Source organism: Papio anubis, unplaced genomic scaffold, assembly GCF_008728515.1.
Source record: "Papio anubis isolate 15944 unplaced genomic scaffold, Panubis1.0 scaffold294, whole genome shotgun sequence".
Classification (NCBI taxonomy): domain Eukaryota; kingdom Metazoa; phylum Chordata; class Mammalia; order Primates; family Cercopithecidae; genus Papio; species Papio anubis.
Window position 1 is genome coordinate 67,800 of NW_022163040.1, and position 23,127 is coordinate 90,926.

General features: G+C 41.3%; 1 protein-coding gene across 3 annotated transcripts in view; it reads left to right on the forward strand.

The window, feature by feature from the left end:
- The window catches only part of LOC116268660 (sodium/potassium/calcium exchanger 2-like), an 81,057-nt gene that overhangs the window by 33,727 nt on the left and 24,203 nt on the right, over positions 1-23,127 (forward strand). For all 3 annotated transcript variants that reach the window (XM_031661905.1, XM_031661906.1, XM_031661907.1), the window contains 2 exons: positions 15,082-15,180; positions 19,006-19,124. In XM_031661905.1, coding sequence (XP_031517765.1) covers positions 15,082-15,180; positions 19,006-19,124 — 218 coding nt within the window. The remainder of the gene's footprint in view (positions 1-15,081; positions 15,181-19,005; positions 19,125-23,127) is intronic.

Sequence of the window (23,127 nt, forward strand, 5' to 3'; positions counted from 1 at the left end):
TAGAAAAGTTGTGGTATCAAGGGAAAAAATTATAACAACCTTTTCTGTAATTAAATTAAGCCTACTGTTTCATGGCAACCAGCTGCCCCTTTACCAAGCTGAAAAACTAATAATGTCTTATGTGAATCATGGGGTCCTAAATTAGGCATGTGGCTGTTTTGAAAACCCCCATTATTTCAAAGAAACAAAAGTGTCTTAAGGTCACATCGTCCAGCCAATCATTTGATGTTCTTAGTTGCAGTGAAATAGTCTAATTCTTTTCAAAGAAAAATTAAGTTTTGGAATACCATTCAGCAATGTTTTTCACTGCCCAGGATATATCCACTAAATAATGTTATTTTAAAATAAGTCCTTCTTGTTATCCGTGACCTTCATAGGACATTTTAATCCTTGCATGAATGGATGAGACTGTGTCATACACACTGACATATCAGGCAAAATAGCTTTAGCTATATGTAGCAGAAAATCCAAATTAACAGTGACTGAAATAAGATGAAAGTTTATTTTCTCTCAAGTGTAAGAATTCCAGTAGCAGACAATACATGGCAGCTCTAGCAGCTTCACAATGATTCAAGACCCAGGCTCCTTCCATCCTTCCGCTCCACCACGCTAGTGTATGATTTGTAACCTCAAGGGCACCTCATGGTCCAAGATAGCGGCTCTGGAGGTCCAGGCATCACATCTGTATTCCTGGAAGGAGGAAAAGTCAAAGTGATTTTCTCTAGGTATTTTGTCTTCTTTTTAAGGCACTTTCCCTGAAGACCCTCTCAGTAAAATTTGCTCAAAACTCAGTCATATGACTACCTAGTTTCAAGGCAATTTGGAAATGTAGTTTGTTAAACTGGGTGAATTGCTGTCTCCAATAATTTAGGCATTATGTCATTAGGAAATGAAAATGGAATAGATATTGGATAGGCAACTTGCAGCTTCTCCTCAACAGGGAAATCTCACTTTCATGTAACTGTGTGTTGGTGGAGAAGACTGAGAATAGAGCAAGCTATAGGAGGGAGCTTGAGTGCTCATGTTAAATTTAAGTTGTCTATGAGACATCCAAATGGAGATGTTGAGAAAGTGGTAGGTGTAGGAGTATGGAGCATGAGATAGAGGTCAGGCAGAGCTGTAGATGTAAATTTGGGAGTCATAAAATGTACGTGTTATTTAAAGCTACAGAACTGGACTATAATACCTAGCTAATTGATAAGAGTAGGCCAAGAATTGAGCCCTGGGAACTCCAAAGTTTAGAGTCTGGGAAGAAAGGGGAGGCCCAGCAAAGGACACTGAGGTGGGAAGAAAACCAGAATAGAATGGTGTCTCTGGAGCTGAGTGAAGATCATGTTAAAAGAGGGTAGTGAAAAGGTGAGAGCATCAATGAATTGACCAGTAAGATCAAAGAACCATTGTAGTAGAAAGAGAAAAAAGAGTGATGGACAGAAAGTGGGATGCTTCAAACCGGGGGTTTTTTGACTTGCCAAAAACTTAATATCAAATCGGGATTTTGGAAGTGGTGCAGTTATTGCTAGTGATGAGGTGCAGGCTTGCCACAGGAGTGAGTGAATGAGGATGAAGGGAGCTGGGAGTGAGTAGGTGAAGGCACTAAGGTAAGGAGCCAGGTGTTGCAGGGCTCACCTAAAAAAAGTCATCACAGATGGGGTTGGGGGGGGACAGAAGTAAGGACAGAGAGGAAAACAATGAGCTAGGTTCTACAATCTTCAGGAATGAATGGAGGGAAACCAGGAAGTCAGCTTGGGTAGAAGGGGTTATTGGTTTGTGCTCCCAAGGAGGGAGGAAAAGTGGGCTAGAAGTAATAAGAAAGGGCAGGAGGGAGAGCAGGGTGTTTGGAGGAGCAGGCAGCTGCCACTTTTCAGGGGCTACAGGGAAAAGGGGCCTTCAGGAAATAGTCAAGTTTCAGTAGGAACAAGAAGACAAAGAGAATTTTCAGAAAAAAACGGTGAAGGATCTAGGAGATTTACTGGTGGCAAGAGTGGGAGATTGAGTCAGGTCGGGGACAGTCAGGGCTGTCTGGATATGAGGGTCTGGATGTTGATAAATGACCTGGAAGCTCTGCTAAAGTGAACGAGGATGCAGCATGTAGTTAGGAAACAACTTGAAAATGTTTTAGAAGTTGTTACTACAGCCTCTTTCTTGAAATCGGTCCCATGGGCAGTTTGCCATGGTAAAGTAGGGTCTGTCTTTCCAGGAGAAGGGAGCTTTGGGGACCCTCTTAAGTCTAGCTGATTGGGAAAGCACATCAGCCTTCCTCAATTTGGAGAAAGAGAGTTCAGCCTAGCATAGGAAGACCTCTCCTATAGGCGTAACCAAAGATGGAATGGCCTGCCTTGGAAGAGAGTGAGTCCCTTTGTCTAGAGAAGCCAGGGAAGCCTCCACCCAAAGAGTGTTCAGATACTGGATACTTTGATGCCCCTTCTTTTGCCATGCTCAAGATTCTGTCTCTATCAAGTGTAATGATAGACATTGATCCTCAGTGTACTTAAACCCTATGAAAACTTGATCTTGCATTTTGAGTAAGCTGCCACCAAGACTATGGTAGGTAGGTTCCTGGGTCACAGCATCTGAAATAAAAGGCTTGTATATTATTTGATCTAGTTCATATCCAAAGTCTTTATTAATATGGTTAAATATAGCAAATAGTACATTAGGTAGTTCCTAATGTGCTATTACATAAGTGATAAGTGACACTTATTACATAAGTGAAATAGACCTTTAAAATGATGAAAAATATTCTCTTTTAGTTACAAATCCAAACGTTTACCACAGTAGAAATCTTAAATCATGGATTAATTTTAACTATTTTTTGTTATAAACCATTACATGCACACATAAGTAAAAAAGCAAACACTACATAAAGAAAGACAATAAGAGTGAGTCTCCTTCCTACCCCAGATTCCATTCATTCCCTACAGATGACCATTTTTATCAGTTTCTTTTCTAACCTGGCTTTTGTTATTAATTGTATCTTGGAGATCTTTCCACATCTGCACATTTAGACTTTCTTCATTCATTTTAACAACTACTTAGTATTTCACTGCATGGCTGTTCCATGGTTGGTTCAATCAGTACGCTGTTGATGAACATTTAGGATATTTTCATTTCCTGTTGATTTATTTAGTTTTTACAACAATGCTACATGAGTATCCTCTTTGGCCGTTGAGCAAATTCTACTGAGTAGAAGACATATACATATAAAATAAATTTCTGAAGATAGAAATGCCAGATCAAAGAGTATATACATTTCAAAATTTGAAAGATATTTGTCAAATTGCCCTCCAAAAGAATTGCACCAGTTTATGCTCACACTAATAATGAATGAGAGAGCCTCAGACAGCAATTTTTTTTTTTTTTTTTTTAGACAGAGTCTCACTCTGTTGCCCAGGCTGGAGTGCAGTAATGTGATCTCGGCTTACTGCCGCCTGCGCCTCCCATGTTGCAGCAATTCTCCTGCCTCAGCCTCCCAGGTAGCTGGGATTACAGGCAGGCAACACCATGATCGGCTAACTTTTGTATTTTTAGTAGAGACGGGGTTTCACCGTGTTGACCAGGCTGGTCTTGAATCCCTGACCTCAAGTGATCTGCCTGCCTCAGCCTCCCAATGTGCTAGGACTACAGGCGTGAGCCACCACGCGGGGCCTCAAACAGCAAATTTAAATAAGTCCTTTGAAGAGAGACTCAAATTGACTTCATTACAAAGCACATAAGCCTTTGTAATACAACTACCTTCTAATTTACTTGTTTTAGAAACCTGAGTTTTTGCCAAAGTTGGGTTAAATACAGGGTGCAGTTATGGTAGAAGTATTTCACCTCTCTAAATTAAATGACAAGGCCGATTTCCTACACAGAATATCCAATTTCCACTGCAGTGCATGCCTTTCATACCTCAAGATCATTGCTATCCCTATAAAAAGTCTGAGAAGCACACTGCAAGTTGACTTTCTACCTTGCAATTACCAAAGCAGGGAGCCCCTACTGTGCACAGACACCATTTCCGATATCGTGCTATCTTTCATTCATCCCAAGTTTATGGCTTAACTCATGCAGTTCAAACTTTCATAACCAGAGGATTTTTCTGGGCACTTGAATAGATGTCTCTGTAAGGCTGGGCCTTATCAAAAAAAAAAAAAAAAACTGTATTCAACCAGTACTAGCCACATTACTGCTTCAGAGATGTATTCTTATAAACATCTCCCTGGGGCTGGATCTTAGGAAGACAGCAGGCTAGTCTGTGTGCATAACCAGACTAACCAGCTAGCAACCAGCATCAGGTCTGTTAGAAAGACCAAACCAGCTATGTGGGTAAAGCCACAGTCTTCCTGAAAACCAGGACCAAGGAATTCTTCTACTTAGAATACATCCAGCTTTTCAAACTTCATTGCATCTTATTTTCATGATCTAAACTGTCAGCAGTAAAAGCAGAAAGATTGGACTTGGCAAAGAAAGGCAGATTTTGCCACATTGCATATGTAGAAGGTGTTAAATGGCAGCAGAAGGCAAATTGTGGATGCTTCTTTTTGTGTGTTACTGACATCTCTAGAGATGAAGATTTAAGTTGTCTTCATCAGTCAAACTTGAATACTGTTATTATAAATTAATATGATCCCACCCAACTCATGAAGTTCTTTAAAAAAAAAAAAAAGATGGGAATTTGTTATACTTGGAGGCTGGCATGTTCAATTAGGTATGGTAAGTTTCTCTTTTGATTAGATCTGAAGTGAACCAAATCATCTCATTTTAGTCATGGGCCTCTAAGCCTTTAGTTAAGGACTCTCAGCATGTGCCAGCGCTTCTGCTGCTAACCCAAGTTTCAAATGAGATTTACAGGTACCAGATTACAATGTAAAGTTGAGGACTAAAATAAAAATAGAAACTAAGAACTCAGATTAAGTGAAAATTCATAGACATGAAACCTAGGGGACAATACATGCTATAAGTTCACAAAATAGGGGCAACTACTGAATACATATTAGCCAAATATAAAATCTTCCACTTTACAATAAAATAAATGATTGGGTAATATATAGGTTCCTCAAAAGAACTATTTTGTTTGATTCTGTTTTTTTATATATAGGTCATCATAATCTTTCAACACATATTTCTTGAGCACCTACTATTTTCCAGATACAGTAAATCAGATCAAAACTCTCCCCAAATGAATAATGTCACAACCCACTTGCAGAGAGACATACCCAAAATATGGGCTTTGACAAAATAACTCTGAAGAGAATTTTTATGCCCATTAGGAGGTAGTTGGGTTAAATGCTGGCAGGTCTTAGGATATGAGGCCTGCCTTTTTAGTAAAGTGATTCTTCATTCGTTTATCTCTTAGACATCCAGAGTTGCAGGGATGGGAACAAAAGGAGACATTTAAAGCTTCTGTCTAGCAGTCTCTACCTGGCTCAGAACTCCAAATCTGAGAATCAGGCAAACCTCTGAGAATTTCTTTGTGTAAGCCATTTGTGTCTGTATATATGAGATTAAAATGTTCAAAAGATTAAGTTCCTAAAACAATGAAGCAGGTGACCTGAAATGATAAAAAAACATCAGCTCTCAAGCACTGTCAGAATCAGCCACGATCAGTAAGTTGGCCCTTTTCCTGAAACATCATATTCTGCAGTCTGATACCTGCTGGGAGTTTTTTGGTTTGTAAAATGCCAATTACATCTGAACTCAATTAGATTATCTTTTTTTTAAAAAAAAAAAAGGAGGGGGTATTAAAATAAACATAATTATAAACACTATTAGTTTCTTTGGAAACTTACCCACAGCGTTAATCAAGCAGAAAGTCTGGCAAGTTTCCCGCGATGTGTTTCTAGGCTCTTCTTCTTTCCGTACCCCTAAAAAGGAAGATAAGCTCAGAATATCATTTCATATAGCAAAAAATCTGAGCACTTTCTCACACCTACACCCACTAATGTCATCTTCTTTGTTGTTTGTGTTAATGTTGCTATATTCACAAATACTTGTGAGAACCAGCCTAGGCAGTGAGCGTTGAGGGCACAAATGGAGAACAGCATCCTTATCCTTGAGAGCCCCACAGGCTAATTGGGGAGGATGTCAGTAAAACACTTTTGAGGCTCTATGACAAAGCCATGATAGGATAGGTATCAGGTGCTATGATTGGGGAGAGGGACTCAGGGAAGGCTTCCAAAAGGATGAGATGCCTAAAGCAGAGTCTTGAAAAGGAGTAAGACAAATTCCTTAAGTCTCTTAACAAGAAATAAGACAAATAAGAAGAGTGGACAATTCCAAGTCTTGTGAAGGGTAATTCAGGAGGATGCAGGAGATGCAATTGAAAACTGGGAGACCAATTACAAAAGCACGTTCATATTTCTAATGATAAGGTGACCCTGCTAGGAAAGATGGTGGAACAAATTCACGTTTGGGCTGATCCATTCTTTATGGGTGGCACAAAGATCATTCTTATAGAACATTATTAAAGAAAACCTGAATGGGCACACATGGGTAACCATATGAAAAGACAGCACTGGATTTGTCATTTACCCATTGCATCTGGATGGCTTTCAAATGAAGCAAATATTCAAATGGCACTGGAGCACAAAGCTGCTAGAAAAATATATTGGTTACTACTATTACAATTAAAGCCCAGAAGTCATAAATAGATAAAGACAGCTATAACTACAGAGATAAATATAGATATAGAATGCATGATTCAGTATACATGCGTATCTTTCTTAGCTTTGCCCACTAAGAAAGTCTAGGAGCAACAACATCTTAGTAGCCATAAGCACACATAGTTCTCAGATCTTGGTTTCTAAATACCATTTTCCAATAAAAGGAGTCAGTGCTTCTGGAGAGGTGATTATTTCCAAGCGCTGAACCAGGAAACATACAAAATGATATTGAAACCTCTTGTAATGCCAGAAAATAAAGAAATGCTTTGAAAAGGATGAACCTTGTTGACTGAACACAGAAGCCAATCTGAAAAATATCCCAGTGGTCAAGTTTGAAACAATTTAATTAACTGAATAAATAATGGGCCCATAGAATAAAAGAAATATGCACACATTTATACTATGTAAATAATTGAATACATAAATAAGAGAGACAAGACAGGTGTTACTTTCAGAATTCCAATTAATGAGTGTAGAGAAAATGAGGAAAAAAGTCTTTTTTTATGCTAAGCAGACATAAATGGGGAGAAAAGGGTCTTAATAAGGAAATTCAGCTGCCCCATTTCATTGTATAATGGGTTTAGTCACCACTTGAGATATAATTATGTATATATTCTCATTAATTACAGAAACTACTCCTATGATTGTGTCTGTAAATCTAATATAATTAAATGTTGTTAATCATCTCTATTATGTGGTTCATTTAAAAATATTTACTAAAGACACTTTACAAAATACTTTATTACAAGGGTAATTTAATTTTTACCAATATCAGTGTAGCCCTGTAATAAGTGGTTTGCATCATGCTTCACAAAAATTAGAAAAAATAATTTAGAGGTTGTACTTCAAAAACAGATTTGGGAATAAATAAAATTCTATGTTCTTGGTAGTTTTGTTTAAGATGAAATTATTATTTTTAAAAAATAAAAATTTCTTTAAAATTTTGCTTCTAAGAATAAAAATTAAGCCTGCCTCTATTAGGTAAATTAACTGTTCCAGTAAGACAGTTAGTAGAATAAAAGGGGATTCATTTTCTCTAGTTGCTAGGTGGCATCTTGTGTGGAGGAACTTTCACTATAATTCTCTGGGCCTCCATACCCTCCTAAGAAGGCCTCCACCATCAGAGCACAAATCCGAAGTCTCTTCCTCACTTCAGGCTATGGACTCTACAAGGGTATGAGCCAGATGTATCTTATTCACCAGACACAGCCCAGTACATAGCACAGGTGTTTTTGTTTTTGTTTTTTTACTCTTTGCAGTGTGTTAGTTTGTGACTTGTACTAACTTGAAAGGAAGCTTGATTTCCCAGAGGAGCTGATAATAGTGAGAGCTTAACTGCAAGACAGTGGAGGCCTGTGATGGGTCAGGCGTGATTCTAGGACACTTGTCGAGGGATAATAAAGATGGCAGAGAGAAGATCCCTTTCCCAGAGAAGACTGCTGTCTGCTGGGGAAAGCAGGCATGTGGGCAGCAAGTGGAAATAAGGACTGTACCATGTACAGTTAAAGTGCCATGAGAATGATGGGTTTCCACTTGGAAAAGAGGGGTGTGTGCAGAGAAACCTTCAGGTTAGATGTTGAGTTAGGCCTTGATGAATGAGGGGCAGCTAATTTAAAAAATGAGGAACCAAGGCCCAGCTTTCCCTGCCCTGATGTTTGTGGTGTTCACCTAACCTCCTGTCCTATGGAAAGGGGGCTCCTTTGCACATGCACCTTGTTGACCCTGGAGATGTGCAGAGAAGGACAACTGATGTGTCTCCCCTGCCTTCCACCACTGGAGTATAAACACCTGGTACATCCCATTTTTCTCCTACTTACCTCTAGAAAGTTCCTGGGATCCCATAGGTAGACATTCAGTTCCACTGGGGCCATGGGCTTGGAGGTCCTAAAGACATTTATTCTGGGTCATTGGCTGACGGGAAGCACATTACAGAGTCATAACCTCATCTACTTGCCTAGAAACCATGAACAAAAGGATTTGTTGAACCCAGTCTGATGCTAGAGATATACCAATGAACAAAGCCAGTGAAAAGCCTTGCCCTTTTGAAGGTTGTCTGCTGCCAGTGGAAAGCACCAAATAATCTATAGTCATAATAATATAGTATATTAGTTGGTGATAACTACTTTAGAGAAAATAAACTTGGGATAAAAAATGCTGGAGAGAGAAGCTATAGATTTAAACAGGCTGCTCAGACAAGCCTTAATGAGGTGACATTCAAACAAGCTCTGTGGACCTCTGGGGGAAGAATACTCCAGGTAGAGGGGCCACACAATGCCATGGCACAGAGGTGAGATGGTGTACAGCGCTTTCAAGAAACAGGAAAGAGACCAGCATGGCTGGAGCAGTGAGAGAGGAGAGGGGTAGCACACAAGGTCAGGGCAGCCAGAGTGAGCTTCACTGGACACAATAGGTAAGACTTTGGCTTTCACTTTGACCTGGGGACGCACTGCAGGATTTTGCAGAGAAGTAAGAGCCACATTCTGTTTTACTGATCATTAAAGATGCTGGGATGAGACTGGCCAGAGGAAGGAGAGGGAAGGGTAGAAGGGGGAGACTCAGACCAGCAGAATTATTCCTGTGTGACTTGGTGCTGGTTGGGTGGGCGTGCGGAGCGGGGAGTGGGAAAGGGGTGGAAGGAAGAAGTGGTCAGATTCTGAAAACTTTTAAAAATAGAGACACCAGATTTGCTGGTAGATGGCATGTGGGGTGTGAGAGAAACAGGGGAGCCCAGGATAACTTCACGGTGCCACATCAGTTCTGTTGCAAGTCTTCTAAGAGTGATGATGGTCTATCTGCCTAACTTAAGTCTCTGCTTCCAGAAAAAAAAAGGAAAAGAATAAATGGGAGGAAAGTTCAGATGCACTTTTGCTTTTTAAGCTACCTGCCAAGCCATAAACTTCAAAGAAAGAGACAAGAAAGGCAGAACCAAAAACACAAAAATAGAGTTTAAAAGGCTGTTTTCCAGTTTTTCCTCTTGTGTGATTTTTCCCTTTCTTCTCCTAAGCCATGGTCTGTTCACCAAGGTGTGTGTAGCCACTCTCTTTGCATCTTTTTCTCTCTTTTGTCCCATCGTTGTTTCTGTGTTGCAGATGCTTAGAATGTTCTGTAGCAGCTGGAAGCTAATCTCATCTCCACCCCAAAGGGTTCCATTTGGAACCCTGCCTATTATAGGCTTGGTGGGAAAGATGGGAGGGAGGAAATTTCCAAGGGGCTGTTTTAATTAACAGCAGAAGAGAAACAAAATCCATTTCCTTTGAGTGAACAGACCCTCCAAACGTTGTTTTTCCATGTAGCATGAAGCTTCTGCTTTACGTCAGAATGATCTGGTCAAGGATTTTGATTGCTGGTTGTTTTTCGAAATTCACATTCGGCTCTTATGCTTGGATCTTTTACTTCCGCACTTCCCTACCACCCCCTCAACATACACTCCTCTGAGGACACTCAGCTGGTACTCTCTTTCAAATTTCAGACCAAGCTAAACTATATTAAAATGATGTACTAGGTTTTGACGTAGGTGCCTCACGATTTGAGCAGTTTGCTATTTCTGAGATTTTTAACTATACAAATATCTGTAGCTATGTAAAAATACAACACTTTAAGGGTTTAGACCACAAGAGAGTGTATTTTTTAAAGTTGCCTTGAAACATGTTAAAAATAACTCCTTCACTCACCTTGAAAAGTACTCAAAAATATCATAATTCTTTTTCGGCAGGCACGAAGTTACACAATCATTTCTTAGATTCGTTCCTCTATGCCACCCTTTATGACAGTTTGGAATCTGTGCCTAAAATATCTGAGCAATCCCTTTACCACCAAGGTCTGCACCTGCGGGTGCTAGGCATCAGTTCTATTTTAAATATCAATCTTATTTTCAGTAATTTAGGAGAAGAATTTCCTGTCAGCCACTTCCATAATAATAGCAACCCTTTCTGAATAGCAATTCCTAAGCACTTGCTGTGTATCAGAGGCCATTGAAACATGCAATGGGTATTAACCCATTGGACCTTCCAAGGACTGTATGAGCTGGATGCTCTTCTTAGCTCCATCTTACTCATTCTGAACCTGAGGTGGAGAGGGGTTAAGAACCTAGTGCGGCGTGAGGTTCTTTTGAGCAAATCCATTTTGCAGCAACATAGTCCCTTGGTCTGTATTTTGGCCCTGCGGGTGATGGGGGAAAGCTGATCATGTTTGCACTTTAAGATTGCAGAGGTATCAACTTTTAAAGTCCAGAAAGCCAGCTCTATCACCTTGACCTTCTCAATTGCAGAGAGATCTAAAATGATCCTTTTTCTAATCAGTTTTGGGGGATTCACTGAAACTTGAACACCAGTCCAACAAGGCCCTGTATGCTTAAACTTCTGGGTCTGAATGTGGCTGATTCTCCATCCCGGCCTGTGTGGACTGAGAGAAGAGAAGATGGCAACAATTCTCCTATAGCAACTCAAGGCCACATCACCCTTACCCCTGAGATTCTGTTTGATTCTCTTTTTCCTCTTACTTACAGAGTTCTTTCAATGCCACACATTGTGATAAACCCTTTACATATATTTTCTCACAGAAGACCCCTGCAGTTCAGCCCTTCCCTGGATGACAGACAGAAAATGAGCCCCTCTTCCGCAAGTGAGTACAGGGCATGTGTGGACATCATATGTCACCAGTAACTCTACCAATACCACTGGAATCCCTGCTTAACAGATCAGCCAATACCACTAGAATCCCTACTTAACAGGTGGGAAAACTAAAGCACAGAAATATTTAGAAAGTCACCAAAAATCACCCAGCAGAGACAGTGAGAAAGCTAGGGCTTGAACTCAGATCTACCCGCCTGTCAATCACATCCATTTAACCTCCATTTAGCCATGAAATTGTGCTGTCCCGACACACACACCCTGTTTGCTGTTCTTCACAGTTTTTGACTTGGGAATGAACAGGTCCTGAAAATGCCATGTCTTCCTACCCCAAGGCAGAGAGGATCACTTCAAAAATCACAGGTTCTCTGCTGGCTTCTGCCCCAGGTCCTTCATGCTCACATAGATCCTGTTAGCCTCATCCTCATAGCATTTCTCAAAAGGTGCCCTGTGACGATCCCAGGGGTATCCAGTGGGCTGGAATCAGCGAATCTGGTTTGTCAGGCTCTGCCCCACCACCCTGAAGGATTACACATGTGTGCTACATTCTGAAGATGGGCCCTCAACTGCTGCCTTTCCAGAAACTAATCTTTAAGGGAAAAATCCTTCTAGCCTATGGAGCAGCCATTGTCAGCACTTAGGATGTGGAATGGCTGCCAGGTCATATTAGTTGCAACAAAGAATCATCTAGGGGAGAGGCTGAATTGAAGAAGTCTGTGGAGAAGACAGCTCCCAACCAGGCTTGCTGCTTTGGCTGGCTGCCCCTAAGGCAGCAAGAGGACACAAATAACGCTAATCCCTCTTACTGTTCAGTAGTGCAGAAAACCTGAGGTGTTGCAGTGGGAAAAGAATAACACGCAGTCTCACTGGCCTGTAAGATATTTGAGAACCTATAAAATTCCAATTCTGGGGTTATCTCCTACCATGTTCTCCTAGATTTTCGTTGGAGATTTGGGGAAAACCAGCCCATGAGTGCCAGAGGCCAATACTGTTGTGAAAGATGCTTCCTGGCAGAGGGCATGGCTCCGTTTTCATGCTTTCGGGTCCCTTTTATTATCATTTCTCTCTGGCACACACCTAAACTCTAAAAAGATTCTTTTAATCACAAGTGATATGTCTTTAGCTGGTTTCTATCCAATATTTTCTGTCATGATTCATGGCTTTAGGACATTATTTGAGTTGGGTTATTTTAGGTTTTATTTCCCCAGACCTAGTTGTTGCCGCTTCTGAATGCTCTCCTACTTTATTATTATCTTACAGATAATTTTAAAATAGCAAATATTGATCATCTATATTTCTTAGAGTGGCAGGATGTTCTGAGTTCAAAAAATGACCCTGAGACCACGATGGGATGGTTTTATTAGTAGAAGCATCATCTCCAATAAAGTTTCAGAACCTCCTTTTTTCCTCTTCTGGATGGAAAACCAGATGATTTAGGACTTTTTGGAGTTGTCTTCTGCAAAAAGTAACTCCTCTTTAGGCTGAGGACTGCAGAGTACTGAAGCTCACTCTTATCTGTTTATCTAGTCCTCAGATAAGACTAGGTTTGGCAGCCAGGAAGGTATCTTGCATCCACACAGCCTGGACAACTTCCAGGCAATCATAGCCCCTGCCTGCCTCCTCCATCCTGACATTCCTTTTTCTCTCTTTCTTCTTTCTTTTCTTGTTCTTCTTTACCACCTCCTTTTCCTAGTCTCCAGGATTTCTTTCTTTCCCCTTTTTCTTCCCAGTTTCCCCTGGAAATTAAACAGAAACAATCAAATTCAAGCTACCTTCCATGGTGGTGAATCTAATGCTGACCTTCAACATTCCTCAGGGATGGAGTTGTGCCCATCACCTCATCCTTCTTTCTCACTCCTTAGGAAACCCAAGCCACACACCAAACGCCTTTTCTCCATGAAATATTTTCTTTCCTACTTCTTTTGAGAGTGTACTCAACGGTGCACATTCATTGCCTAAATTAAGGTACTTATGTCCTAGAGATTGCCTTTGTTGTGGCAAAGAGACCAGGCTTGTGACTAATGGAGCCGTGAGCAGAAAGGGTCACAGCTTGTGTCATTTTCACCATTGGAGTCCATTGATCTGACTCTAGTTTACAGGTGCTGTCGCTCCCAGCCAGTCACACAAGTCATCACTATGACCACATGCCATGATTCCAAACCACGGAGGCGGGCAGTGGGTGCCAATCTGCCATGCTTTCTTCTAGGAAAAGAAGCTCTCCAGGAGAAACATTTTTGTTTGGTTTGGTTCTAAATAAAAAAGTAGAATGAGATCCCCTGTTAATATGCTGCTAGGGAACACAGCCAACAAAAAAATACACAGTGGGAAAACTGAAAGGATTGTGGTGTTTTGAGACACTCATTATATCTGAATCTAGGCAATCATCAGTTTAAAATGAGAATTTTTTTATACCTTGAATGTTCCCAAGGAAGAAAATAAAGGATTAAAAAAAGGAATGTGCTGTTTCCCTCATCTCTGCAATTTTGCTTGCTTGCTTTTTTATTTTTCTTATTGCATGCATTTACCTATTATGTCAATAATAAGAAATGAAACATTGCACTTGTGGTACAGCTGTTTAAAATGATTACTTTGAGAATGGCATTTTTTCTAGTACCTTTTTTTATTTTTCCATAAGTTATTAGGGTACAGGTGGTATTTGGTTACATGAGTAAGTTCTTTAGTGGTGATTTGTGAGATTTTGGTGTACCCATCACCCATATCCACACTGCACCATATTTGTAGTCTTTTATCCCTCGTCCCCCTCCCACTCTTCCCCCCAAGTCCCCAAAGTCTACTGTATTATTCTTATGCCTTTGCATCCTCATAGCTTAGCTCCCACGTATCAGTGAGAACATATGATGTTTGATTTTCCATTCCTGAGTTACATCACTTAAAGTAATGGTCTCCAATCTCATCCAGGTCACTGCAAATGCTGTTAATTCATTCCTTTTTATGGCTGCATAGTACTCCATCATAAATATGTGATGGAATATATATAGAGAATATATATGTATATATACTTTATTCATTCATTGATTGATGGTCATTTGGTTTAGTTCCACCACTTTGCAACTGTGAATTGTGCTGCTATAAATATGCATGTCCAGCATCATTCCCAAAGCATCTCATCACCATTACTTGCTGCACTCAGTTGATCCTTCCTTGCCCTAAATCCACAAATGGAATCAGTTGCCTTCTTGATGCCTTAATTACAGCTGACTCAGCTAATCTGGAAAGCTGTGATGCATGTTCCTGACTCGTTTAGAAACAGCAATGTTAGTTATAAGACAGGTTGAGTATCCCTTATGTGAAATGCTTGGGACCAGAAGTGTTTCACATTTCAGATTTTGGCTTTTTCAGTTAGGGATACTCAACATGTTTGGAAACTGAAGTCAAATCAAAGGACCCCTGAGCTTGGCTTTCCTTCCCAGCCCATTGTTAAAATCTGGTCTGGAATGAGCATTTACTTTCAGAGAAATGGCCATGCCCCCAGAGCAGTTCTGTTTCTCTAGACCTGTTTTGGATCTCAGCAATAGGGGAGCTTTAGTGTTGCTTGGTGCTTTTGTTAATTTCGTGAGCAACTGGAAAGGGAGAGAAGAGATTCTCAAATAGAGAATTGGGCTGAAAAATCTACAAAGGCAAGAAAGTACCCTTCGGGAAGGTCCTGGTGCATTGGGATTGGACAGAATGGAGTGGTCATGCTATTAGTGCAGCGTGACTGAGGAGGCCACATGCCTGCTTGGCCCTGAGACTCTCTTTTTATCTTCTTTCTCATTGTGTCTCCTTCCTGCCACTTTCTTTTGCTTCAGGGAGGTTCAGAGAAAAGGCTTCAATTCTCCACAAGATCGCCAAGAAGAAATGTCATGTGGATGAGAACGAGCGGCAGAATGGGGCTGCCAACCACGTGGGTGAGTGCAGGGAAATATCCACCCTATACCTTTCCTAGGGGAAGTGAGGGGAGCAGAGAGGCAGGACCAGTGTGGGCACCCCTGACTCAGTGCAGACACACACCACTGCAGCACAGACCTTCCCTGTGCAACAGGAAATGAGTCCCTCTTCCCCTAGTGTGTACAGGGTATACATGGACACAGTATGTCACCAGTAACTCTAGAAGAAGTCCAAGAAGAGTAAACGTATCCTCTGGGGAACGTGAAGTAAAACCAACTCTTAACTAGTCATCCCCATTCAAGAATAGAAAATCACTGTATTTCAGGGATTCCACATAAACAGGATACACACACGCATACACACACACATACACAATGTCATTTAATGTTTAATCAAAGGTAAGAGTCCCCGTTCTGTAAATCTTGACTGGTAACCAGATTTTTACACCTGTGACGTTGCTTACGGCACACACTTGGTCACTCCTGAACTGAGTGACAGAGTCCTTTTGAGATGATGCTAAATAAAAAAAATATTAAGAACCTTGGGTGAATAAAACTCTGTTTGGAGAAGTCTATTGGCTGATGTGATACAACCTTCGATGATGCTCGTTTTTTAAGAATTCAGCAATAACAGCCCCCAGGTCTCTTTTCACTGACTTTCGCAGAGCTCCTGTGTGACCAGATTGTGACATTCAGACATCTTATTTTAACTTGGAACATGATGTTCCTTCTCTCCTGTCTGTAACTATAATATAGCTCTCTTATTCTAAATTCAAACTAAATTTAACCTGATCTGGATCTATGCTATAAACGAAGCTATTACCCAAGTAACTAAAATTATCTGCAGACAAAATTCAACAGCATTGCTCTCAAAATACTGACACTCCATAGAAGAGTTTCTGCCTTTCCTGTTATCCTAACTTCTACCTCAGGGAAAATTTTTGGCTGAGAAACAGTTAAGATGCAATTAGATATGAAAAGAAAAACTGGAAAGAAGTCAGCTAAAATGTTAACAATAGTTACTTCCTAAAGCTGGGATTATGAGTTATATATATTTTTTCTGCTTCTTTATGCTTCTATAAAGTTTTTCAGAATAAGCGTATTTTGCTTTTGTACTATAAAAATGTAAAGTCACACCATGAAAGTCTACTGCATAGGTTGAGTTTTGTTTGTGATGTTTAGATTCAACTACACGAGCTATTTTTTCTGCTTCACTTGTTGACTTGTCTTTTATGGAATGAGGTAGCTTGGATTCCTGGGCTCAGTCCCAATCCTCCTCTTAATGACTGGCCAACCTTAGACTTGGATTTAATCTTTTTTAAGGAAGTAGGACACTTAATTCCAAGGATTCTTCTCACGTGATTGAGTCTCTGAATGACTTTGTAACTAGAAAATGTTCTTGGGTCTCCGAATGACTTTGTAAGTAGAAAATAGTGTGTGTCTAATGCTTTTCAAAGTAAGTCCAATATTTATTTTCATATTTTCTTTTATTATGAACCTTCAGCCTGCTGTGTAAAAGCACTTTATAAGCTAAGATGTGCACACACAGGTTAGGTATTATGCCTGGCAGGCAGTCTCTGCTCATCTGTTCATCTCTGTTCTTGGACATCTTAACTCCCCTTTTACCCAGTATTCTGTGTTGCTAGGGTCAATTTGACCATTGCAGGCTGATCCTAAGGTTGTATCACATCAGCCAATAGACTTCTCCAAACAGTTTTATTCACCCAAGGTTCTTAATTTTTTTTTATTTTTTATTTTTTATTTTTTTGAGACAGAGTCTCGCTGTGTCTCCCAGACTGGAGTGCAGTGGCGCCATCTCGGCTCACTGCAAGCTCCGTCTCCCAGGTTCACGCCATTCTCCTGCCTCAGCCTCCCCAGTAGCTGGGATTACAGGCACCCACCACCACGTCCGGCTAATTTTTTGTATTTTTAGTAGAGACAGGGTTTCACCATGTTAGCCAGAATGGTCTCGATCTCCTGACCTCGTGATCTACCCACCTTGGCCTCCCAAAGTGCTGGGATTACGGGCGTGAGCCACCACGCCCGGCTGGTTCTTAATATTTTTTTATTTAAATAACTGAATCAAGCATACTAAGATAAACTGGCATAGCCACACATAGCACAACATCACATACATATTGCTGTCACTACTAAAAACTTGGAAAGATAAAGTAAATTTGAGTTTCTATGGTTTTCCATATTTAAATCTATTCATGTGTCTATATTCCACAACTAAATACATAAAGAAACATAAATATTTCCCTATGATTTCCAAAATTTGGCTGCTTCAAACTCAACAATTTTTATGTAACTCTCAAATTATTTTCTTAAGCACCAGTGATGGAAATGTCTAGTCCCTCTGAAGCGGCTAGAAGGAAAAGAAAAAAGCATATTCTCATGTTTCATGAGCAGGTGATACTGCTCGGATCTGATACTGATGAGCATTCTGATACCCCCAGCAATCCTGACAGCATACTACAGCCTCATTCCATCCCAAAATCCATGATTTGACCCAAAACAGCCAGAGTGTGTGCTCTCAATAGGAACCTTTTAATTTCCCTCCCAATGAAGTCCCAGCAGACCTCAGTGGTACTGGAACATTGATCACCTGGAGGTACTCCTCTTTGTCATGACAAAAAAATTATTCTAGTGAAAGGCAGGCACTATAATAAGGATCCAAATAGTTTATGCTTCTTGGTTGCTCTGTACAAGGCACTATGCTAAGTGTTTTGTATGCATTTTCTTATTTAATCTTTACAGAAATACTCTTTGATCATATGGTTTTTGTTAGTGGTAGTAGTAGCAACAATAATAGTAGTAGTAGTATTGTTACCATCACCCCAATTTTACAGATGAAGAAACTGAACTTCAGAGAGGTTGAGTCACTTGCAAAGGGTGAAACAGCACAAGTTGTAGATCCAGAATTTGAAGCCAGACCTGATTCCCAGTGTTACAGACTCCCAGTGCTTAACCACTACCCTAGAGTCACTTCTCAAGTGTCAAATCTGCACTTGCTGACCCTCTGGCTTTACTCTAGCTAAATGTTCTCTCTGATTCAGGAATGGCACAGCCTTTGGCCTCTATTACTTGTCCATCTCCCCCTTGCCTTGCCTGCAATAGGATGCTCAGGTGTGGAGTGTGCTAAGTAGCATTCACCAGGCTGCCCTGCCCATGGCCACCTAGGCACTGGAAGAGTTTCCACTCACAGAGCCTGAATTACAGCTGAACATAATGTCCCTTGGAGGTCAACCTGTCGAACCCCCTTATTTCACAGATAAGGTTCCCAAGTCCCAGAGGAAGAAGGGGACTAGCCTAAGGTGGCAGCCTGATCAAAGCAGAGTAAAGTCTAGGACCCTGAAGCCCTAGCTAATATCCTTTCCAGAGTACAGTATGAAAGAAAAGATATTACTGTAAGAAAATATCTGAAGGGTACAGTCCCAGGTATAAACAATAGTATGTAGATTGGGTGTGGTTTTCATTTTAAAATGTCTATGTTCATGTTTCCTGAATAGCTAGTTGGTAAATTTGCCTAGGCTCAAGAAAGGCATACCATGGGAGCTGATACGGCCCTCAAGGTAAAATGTCATGCCACAGCGGGAAGCCAGGGTGCTATTAAGGGGGCAGGCCGTATGCTGAAAGACATGGGGAAGAACGGTAAAAATCCTTTCCCACTTGTCTCAATATCAGCCCTAGGACTTATCGCCCCTGGGACACCACTATCCTCTGCTTTAGCCCAACATTTTAAGAAGCTCTTTTCAATATTACTCTTTACCCCCATTGATTCCATTTGCTTGCTTTCTCTCTCTCTCTCTCTGTGTGTATGTGTGTGTTTAAATTATATCACAGAAAAAATTGAGCTTCCAACCAGCAACAGCACAGATGTTGAAATGACACCATCCAGTGATGCTTCAGAACCTGTACAAAATGGAAATCTCTCCCACAACATTGAAGGTGCAGAAGCCCAGGTATGGCTTTTCTCCATTGCTCTTCTGGGCTGTTGTCCTAGCGTGGCAGCACAGACACTGTATTCTCCTTGGAAGCCCCAGCCCTCAGCTGTGCAGGAATCAGGTAGGGCCTTATTTATCCTTGTGTGTATTTCCCAGTGCCACCCCAGGGTCCCATAAGCAGCAACCTCTACATTTATTGAATGAATATGAATATTCTTTAAGCCACTGTTTCTCCAGGTGAGGTTGGAAGACTCATGCGTCAGCATCTCCTGGGGATGAAATGCAGATCCCTGGGCCATATGCTAGGTGTGATGAAACAGGATCACTGGGAAGCAGCACATAGGAATTAGCATTTTTAATTAGCATCCAAGGTGATTTTTAATGTATAATAAAGCTTGATACCTGCTGCAGTCTAATCCTTTCTCTGTGTCTTTAAGGTCAGTGTTAATAGAGAAACCACAGCCATCAGACCTCAGTGAGCCCCCTTTGGCTTTCTCTGTCCCTGTGGTTGAAATTAACAGTCTCTGGCCCAACCCATTATTCAATGGCACAACCACTTGAACTGTTCAGTCTAGTAGTTGTAAAACCTAACATTTATCAAATACCTACTATTTGCCACAGCTTTGGTACTAGGCATTTTACATATGTATTAGTCTATTTTCACACTGCTATAGAGAACTTATGAAGAAAAGAGGTTTAATTGACTTATAGTTCCACAGGCTTAACAGGAAGCATGACTGAGAGGCCTCAGGAAACTTACAATCATGGCAGAAGGCGAAGGGGAAGCAAGCATGTCTTACCACGGCAGAGCAGGAGAGAAAGTGAATGGAGATGTGCCATACGCTTTCAAACAACCAGATCTCATGAGAACCCATTCACTGTCATGAGAATAGCAAGGGGGAAAGCTGCCCCCTGATTCAGTCACCTCCCACCAGGCTTCTCCCCCCAACACATGGGGATTACAATTTGAGATGAGATTTGGGTGGGGACACAGAGCCAAACCATATCAACATGTTGTCACCTTTAACCTCACAGCTGAAGGTGTAGGCATGAGTAGCTCCATTTTTTTTTTTTTTTTTTTTTTTTGAGACGGACTCTCTGTTACCCAGCGTGGAGTGCAGTGGCACAATCTCAGCTCACTGCAACCTCTGTCTCCTGGGTTCAAGGAATTTTCCTGCCTCAGCCTCCGGGGTAGCTCGCACCACCACACCTGGCTAACTGTTTTTTGTTTGTTTGTTTTTTGTGATGCATTTTTAGTAGAGTTGGAGCTTCACCATGTTGACCAGGCTGGTCTTGAACTTCTAACCTCAGGTGATCCACTTGCCTTGGCCTCCCAAAGTGCTGGGATTATAGGTGTGAGCCACTGCACCCGGCTAGTAGTTCCATTTTATAGTTGAGGAAACTGAAGCTCAGTGCAATGAAATAGTTAATTGGGATTACCTAGTTTGTAGATGGTAGAGCTGAGATTTCATCTAAGGACTGTCCAACTGTACCATTTCCACCACTCCCTCTAGAACACAGTTGCTCAAAACATAGGCAGAACCACCTTTGGTGCTTGTTAGATTTCTGGATCTCATCCTGATCAGGTGAATCAATTTCTAAGACCTGGAGCCCCAAACTTGCATGTTAATTAGGCATTTTAAAACTTGCATTTTACCTAGCTCAGTGTTTCTCAAATTTTAATGTACTTACAGATTCTCTGGGGAGGTCATATTAAAATTCAGGTTCTGAATTTGTCAGGTCTGCCATGAGGCCTAGAGTCTGCAGTTCTAATGAGCTCCCCAGTGATGCTGATGCTGCTGGTCCAAGGACCATACTTGGAGTAGCACTACCCTAAAATCTGAAAGCACTCTCTAGACAGAATTTCCCCCAATGAGCTGAAAAGTGATACAGTGCCTGCGAATAGAAACCAGACTACAGTCAATATAACCCAGCAGCCACTACTTAAGAAAAAAAAAAAAAAATGCTAATTGTTGCCTGTTACCCTTATTCTGATAGAAATTATGTATTTCTTTCCTAAGGAAAGTTCCTTAATTTAACAGAAAGAATAAAGAGCCTGCTGCTCCTTCTGCCCTTGTCTCCTCTGCCTTCAACGCTCCTTACCTTCCTGCCCAGAGCCCTGTGGTTCCTTTGCATTAGCTCAAGAGTGAGCTGGCAGAGCAGTTTATGTCCACATGGATAAGCAGCGTGTGACAGCAGGAGGCAGGCCCCAAGGACATCTGGCTGCCCTTGGGGATGGCACAATCACAGGTGTGCAGAGGGCAGCCTCATCCCCATGCCTCTCCATCTGGCTGACAGAGGGACATCTGTGCCCCTGCAAGGGAGGACCTTGCTGCAGGGGAGCAAAAGAGTCCTAGATGACCCCTCTCTGAGCAGAGCTGTGCCCCTAGGTCTCCACAAAGGGGAACGGGACAGATTTGTGCACCACCCTGCTAGGCTCAGAGTTCAAGAGCAATCAGGTCTTCAATTGCAGTCAAGTGATCTGGACCTCAAGCGCAATCAGGACCTGGGCCTGCAGGTCACCATGGCCCTGTAGGACAGCCTAGTAGTGAATTCTAGATCCACCAGGGTCAAGTTATCTAGCTTCCCTGAGCTTTAATTTAGTCGCCTCATCTGTGAAGTACAGACAGTAACAGTACTTGCCTCATTGCAGCTATCATAAGGGTTAAATGAAATAAAGTACATAAAGCCCTTATTACAGAGTTAGATGCTAGATATTCATATTATGTATTCATATTTATCATTAAAACACCATTCAATGTATCCTTTCCCTGAAGGAGCTCATTGTATGTAAAGTGAAAAGGTTTTATGTATATAATATTTGGGGAGCATTCAGGGCATAATAATCAGTGAATGTTTGTGGTATATATGACCTGGTGTGATCTTAGAGGTCTATACAAAGTGCTCTGAGAGCCTGCCAGAGGAAGAAGTTGGTCCTAACTAGGGGAGATATAAAAACTCCATAGAAGAGGCAACATTCAAGCTGGGTGTTGATGGGTGAGTAGGAGTTTGTCCCTCAAAGAAGAAAGAAATAACCAAAGTGACAACATGTGCAAAGGTGTAAAGCCTTAAAAGGGAAAGTCGTGTTTAGTGATTAGAGAGAAAGATGATAGAACTGGAGCCTAAAATACAAGGTGAGGAGTAAGGAGATATCTACTAGAAAAGGTAAGTTGGCTTGAATTTCTTCCATTGTTTATCTAATCAGAAAATTTTGATTATTTATCTGTGTCAGACAATGTACTGGGCACTGGAGATGCCCATATGTTCTAGCAAAGCAGAGAATATAAACACAACCCAATGTGATTATACATGTCCACAAAGGCCATGAACAAAACAAAGCAGCGTGATAGGATGAAAGGAAAGTGGAGAGCCTCCTGTGGGTCGGGAGATGAGGGAAGGCCTCCAAGGAAATGGCATTTGAACCGAGACTCAAGTTCAAGAAGGAGCCAGCCAAGGGAACAGCACCCACAAAGGCAGAAATAAACTTAGCTTGTTTCAGAAACAGAAAAATCAGTATGGCTGGAGAGAGAGTGGAAGGAGGAAGCATGGTAGCGACAAAGTCAGAGAGGAGGGCCAAGCAGAGCTGACAGGCCTTGTAGATGATAGGGAAGTTGACTTCTGTCTAGGGCAGCAAGAAGCCATTGGAAGTTAGCAGATGTGATTTGCACTTGTAAAAGATCCCTGGCGCCATGGTGTCTTAGAGGTTGGATTTGGGGGAAGGAGGGTTTATAGCAATAGTGGAGCAAAGAGGTTGTTGCAGGCGTTGAGGGAAAGAGCTGATGATGACATGTATTGGTGTGATAGATGTGGAGGAGAGGAGAAGTATGTGGATCATGAAGGACATTGTGTGCACTGCCAACCAGTCTGGACTTCACCCTCTCGGGAGTGGGGAAGTGCAGAAGATTTAGAGGGAGCAGTGGCAGCATCAGATTTGTTTTATAGAAAGACAATTATCTTAGAATGGTCAAGAGGGATCAGAATAGAAAAATACTAGACAAAGGGAGGCGAGGTAAGAACCTGT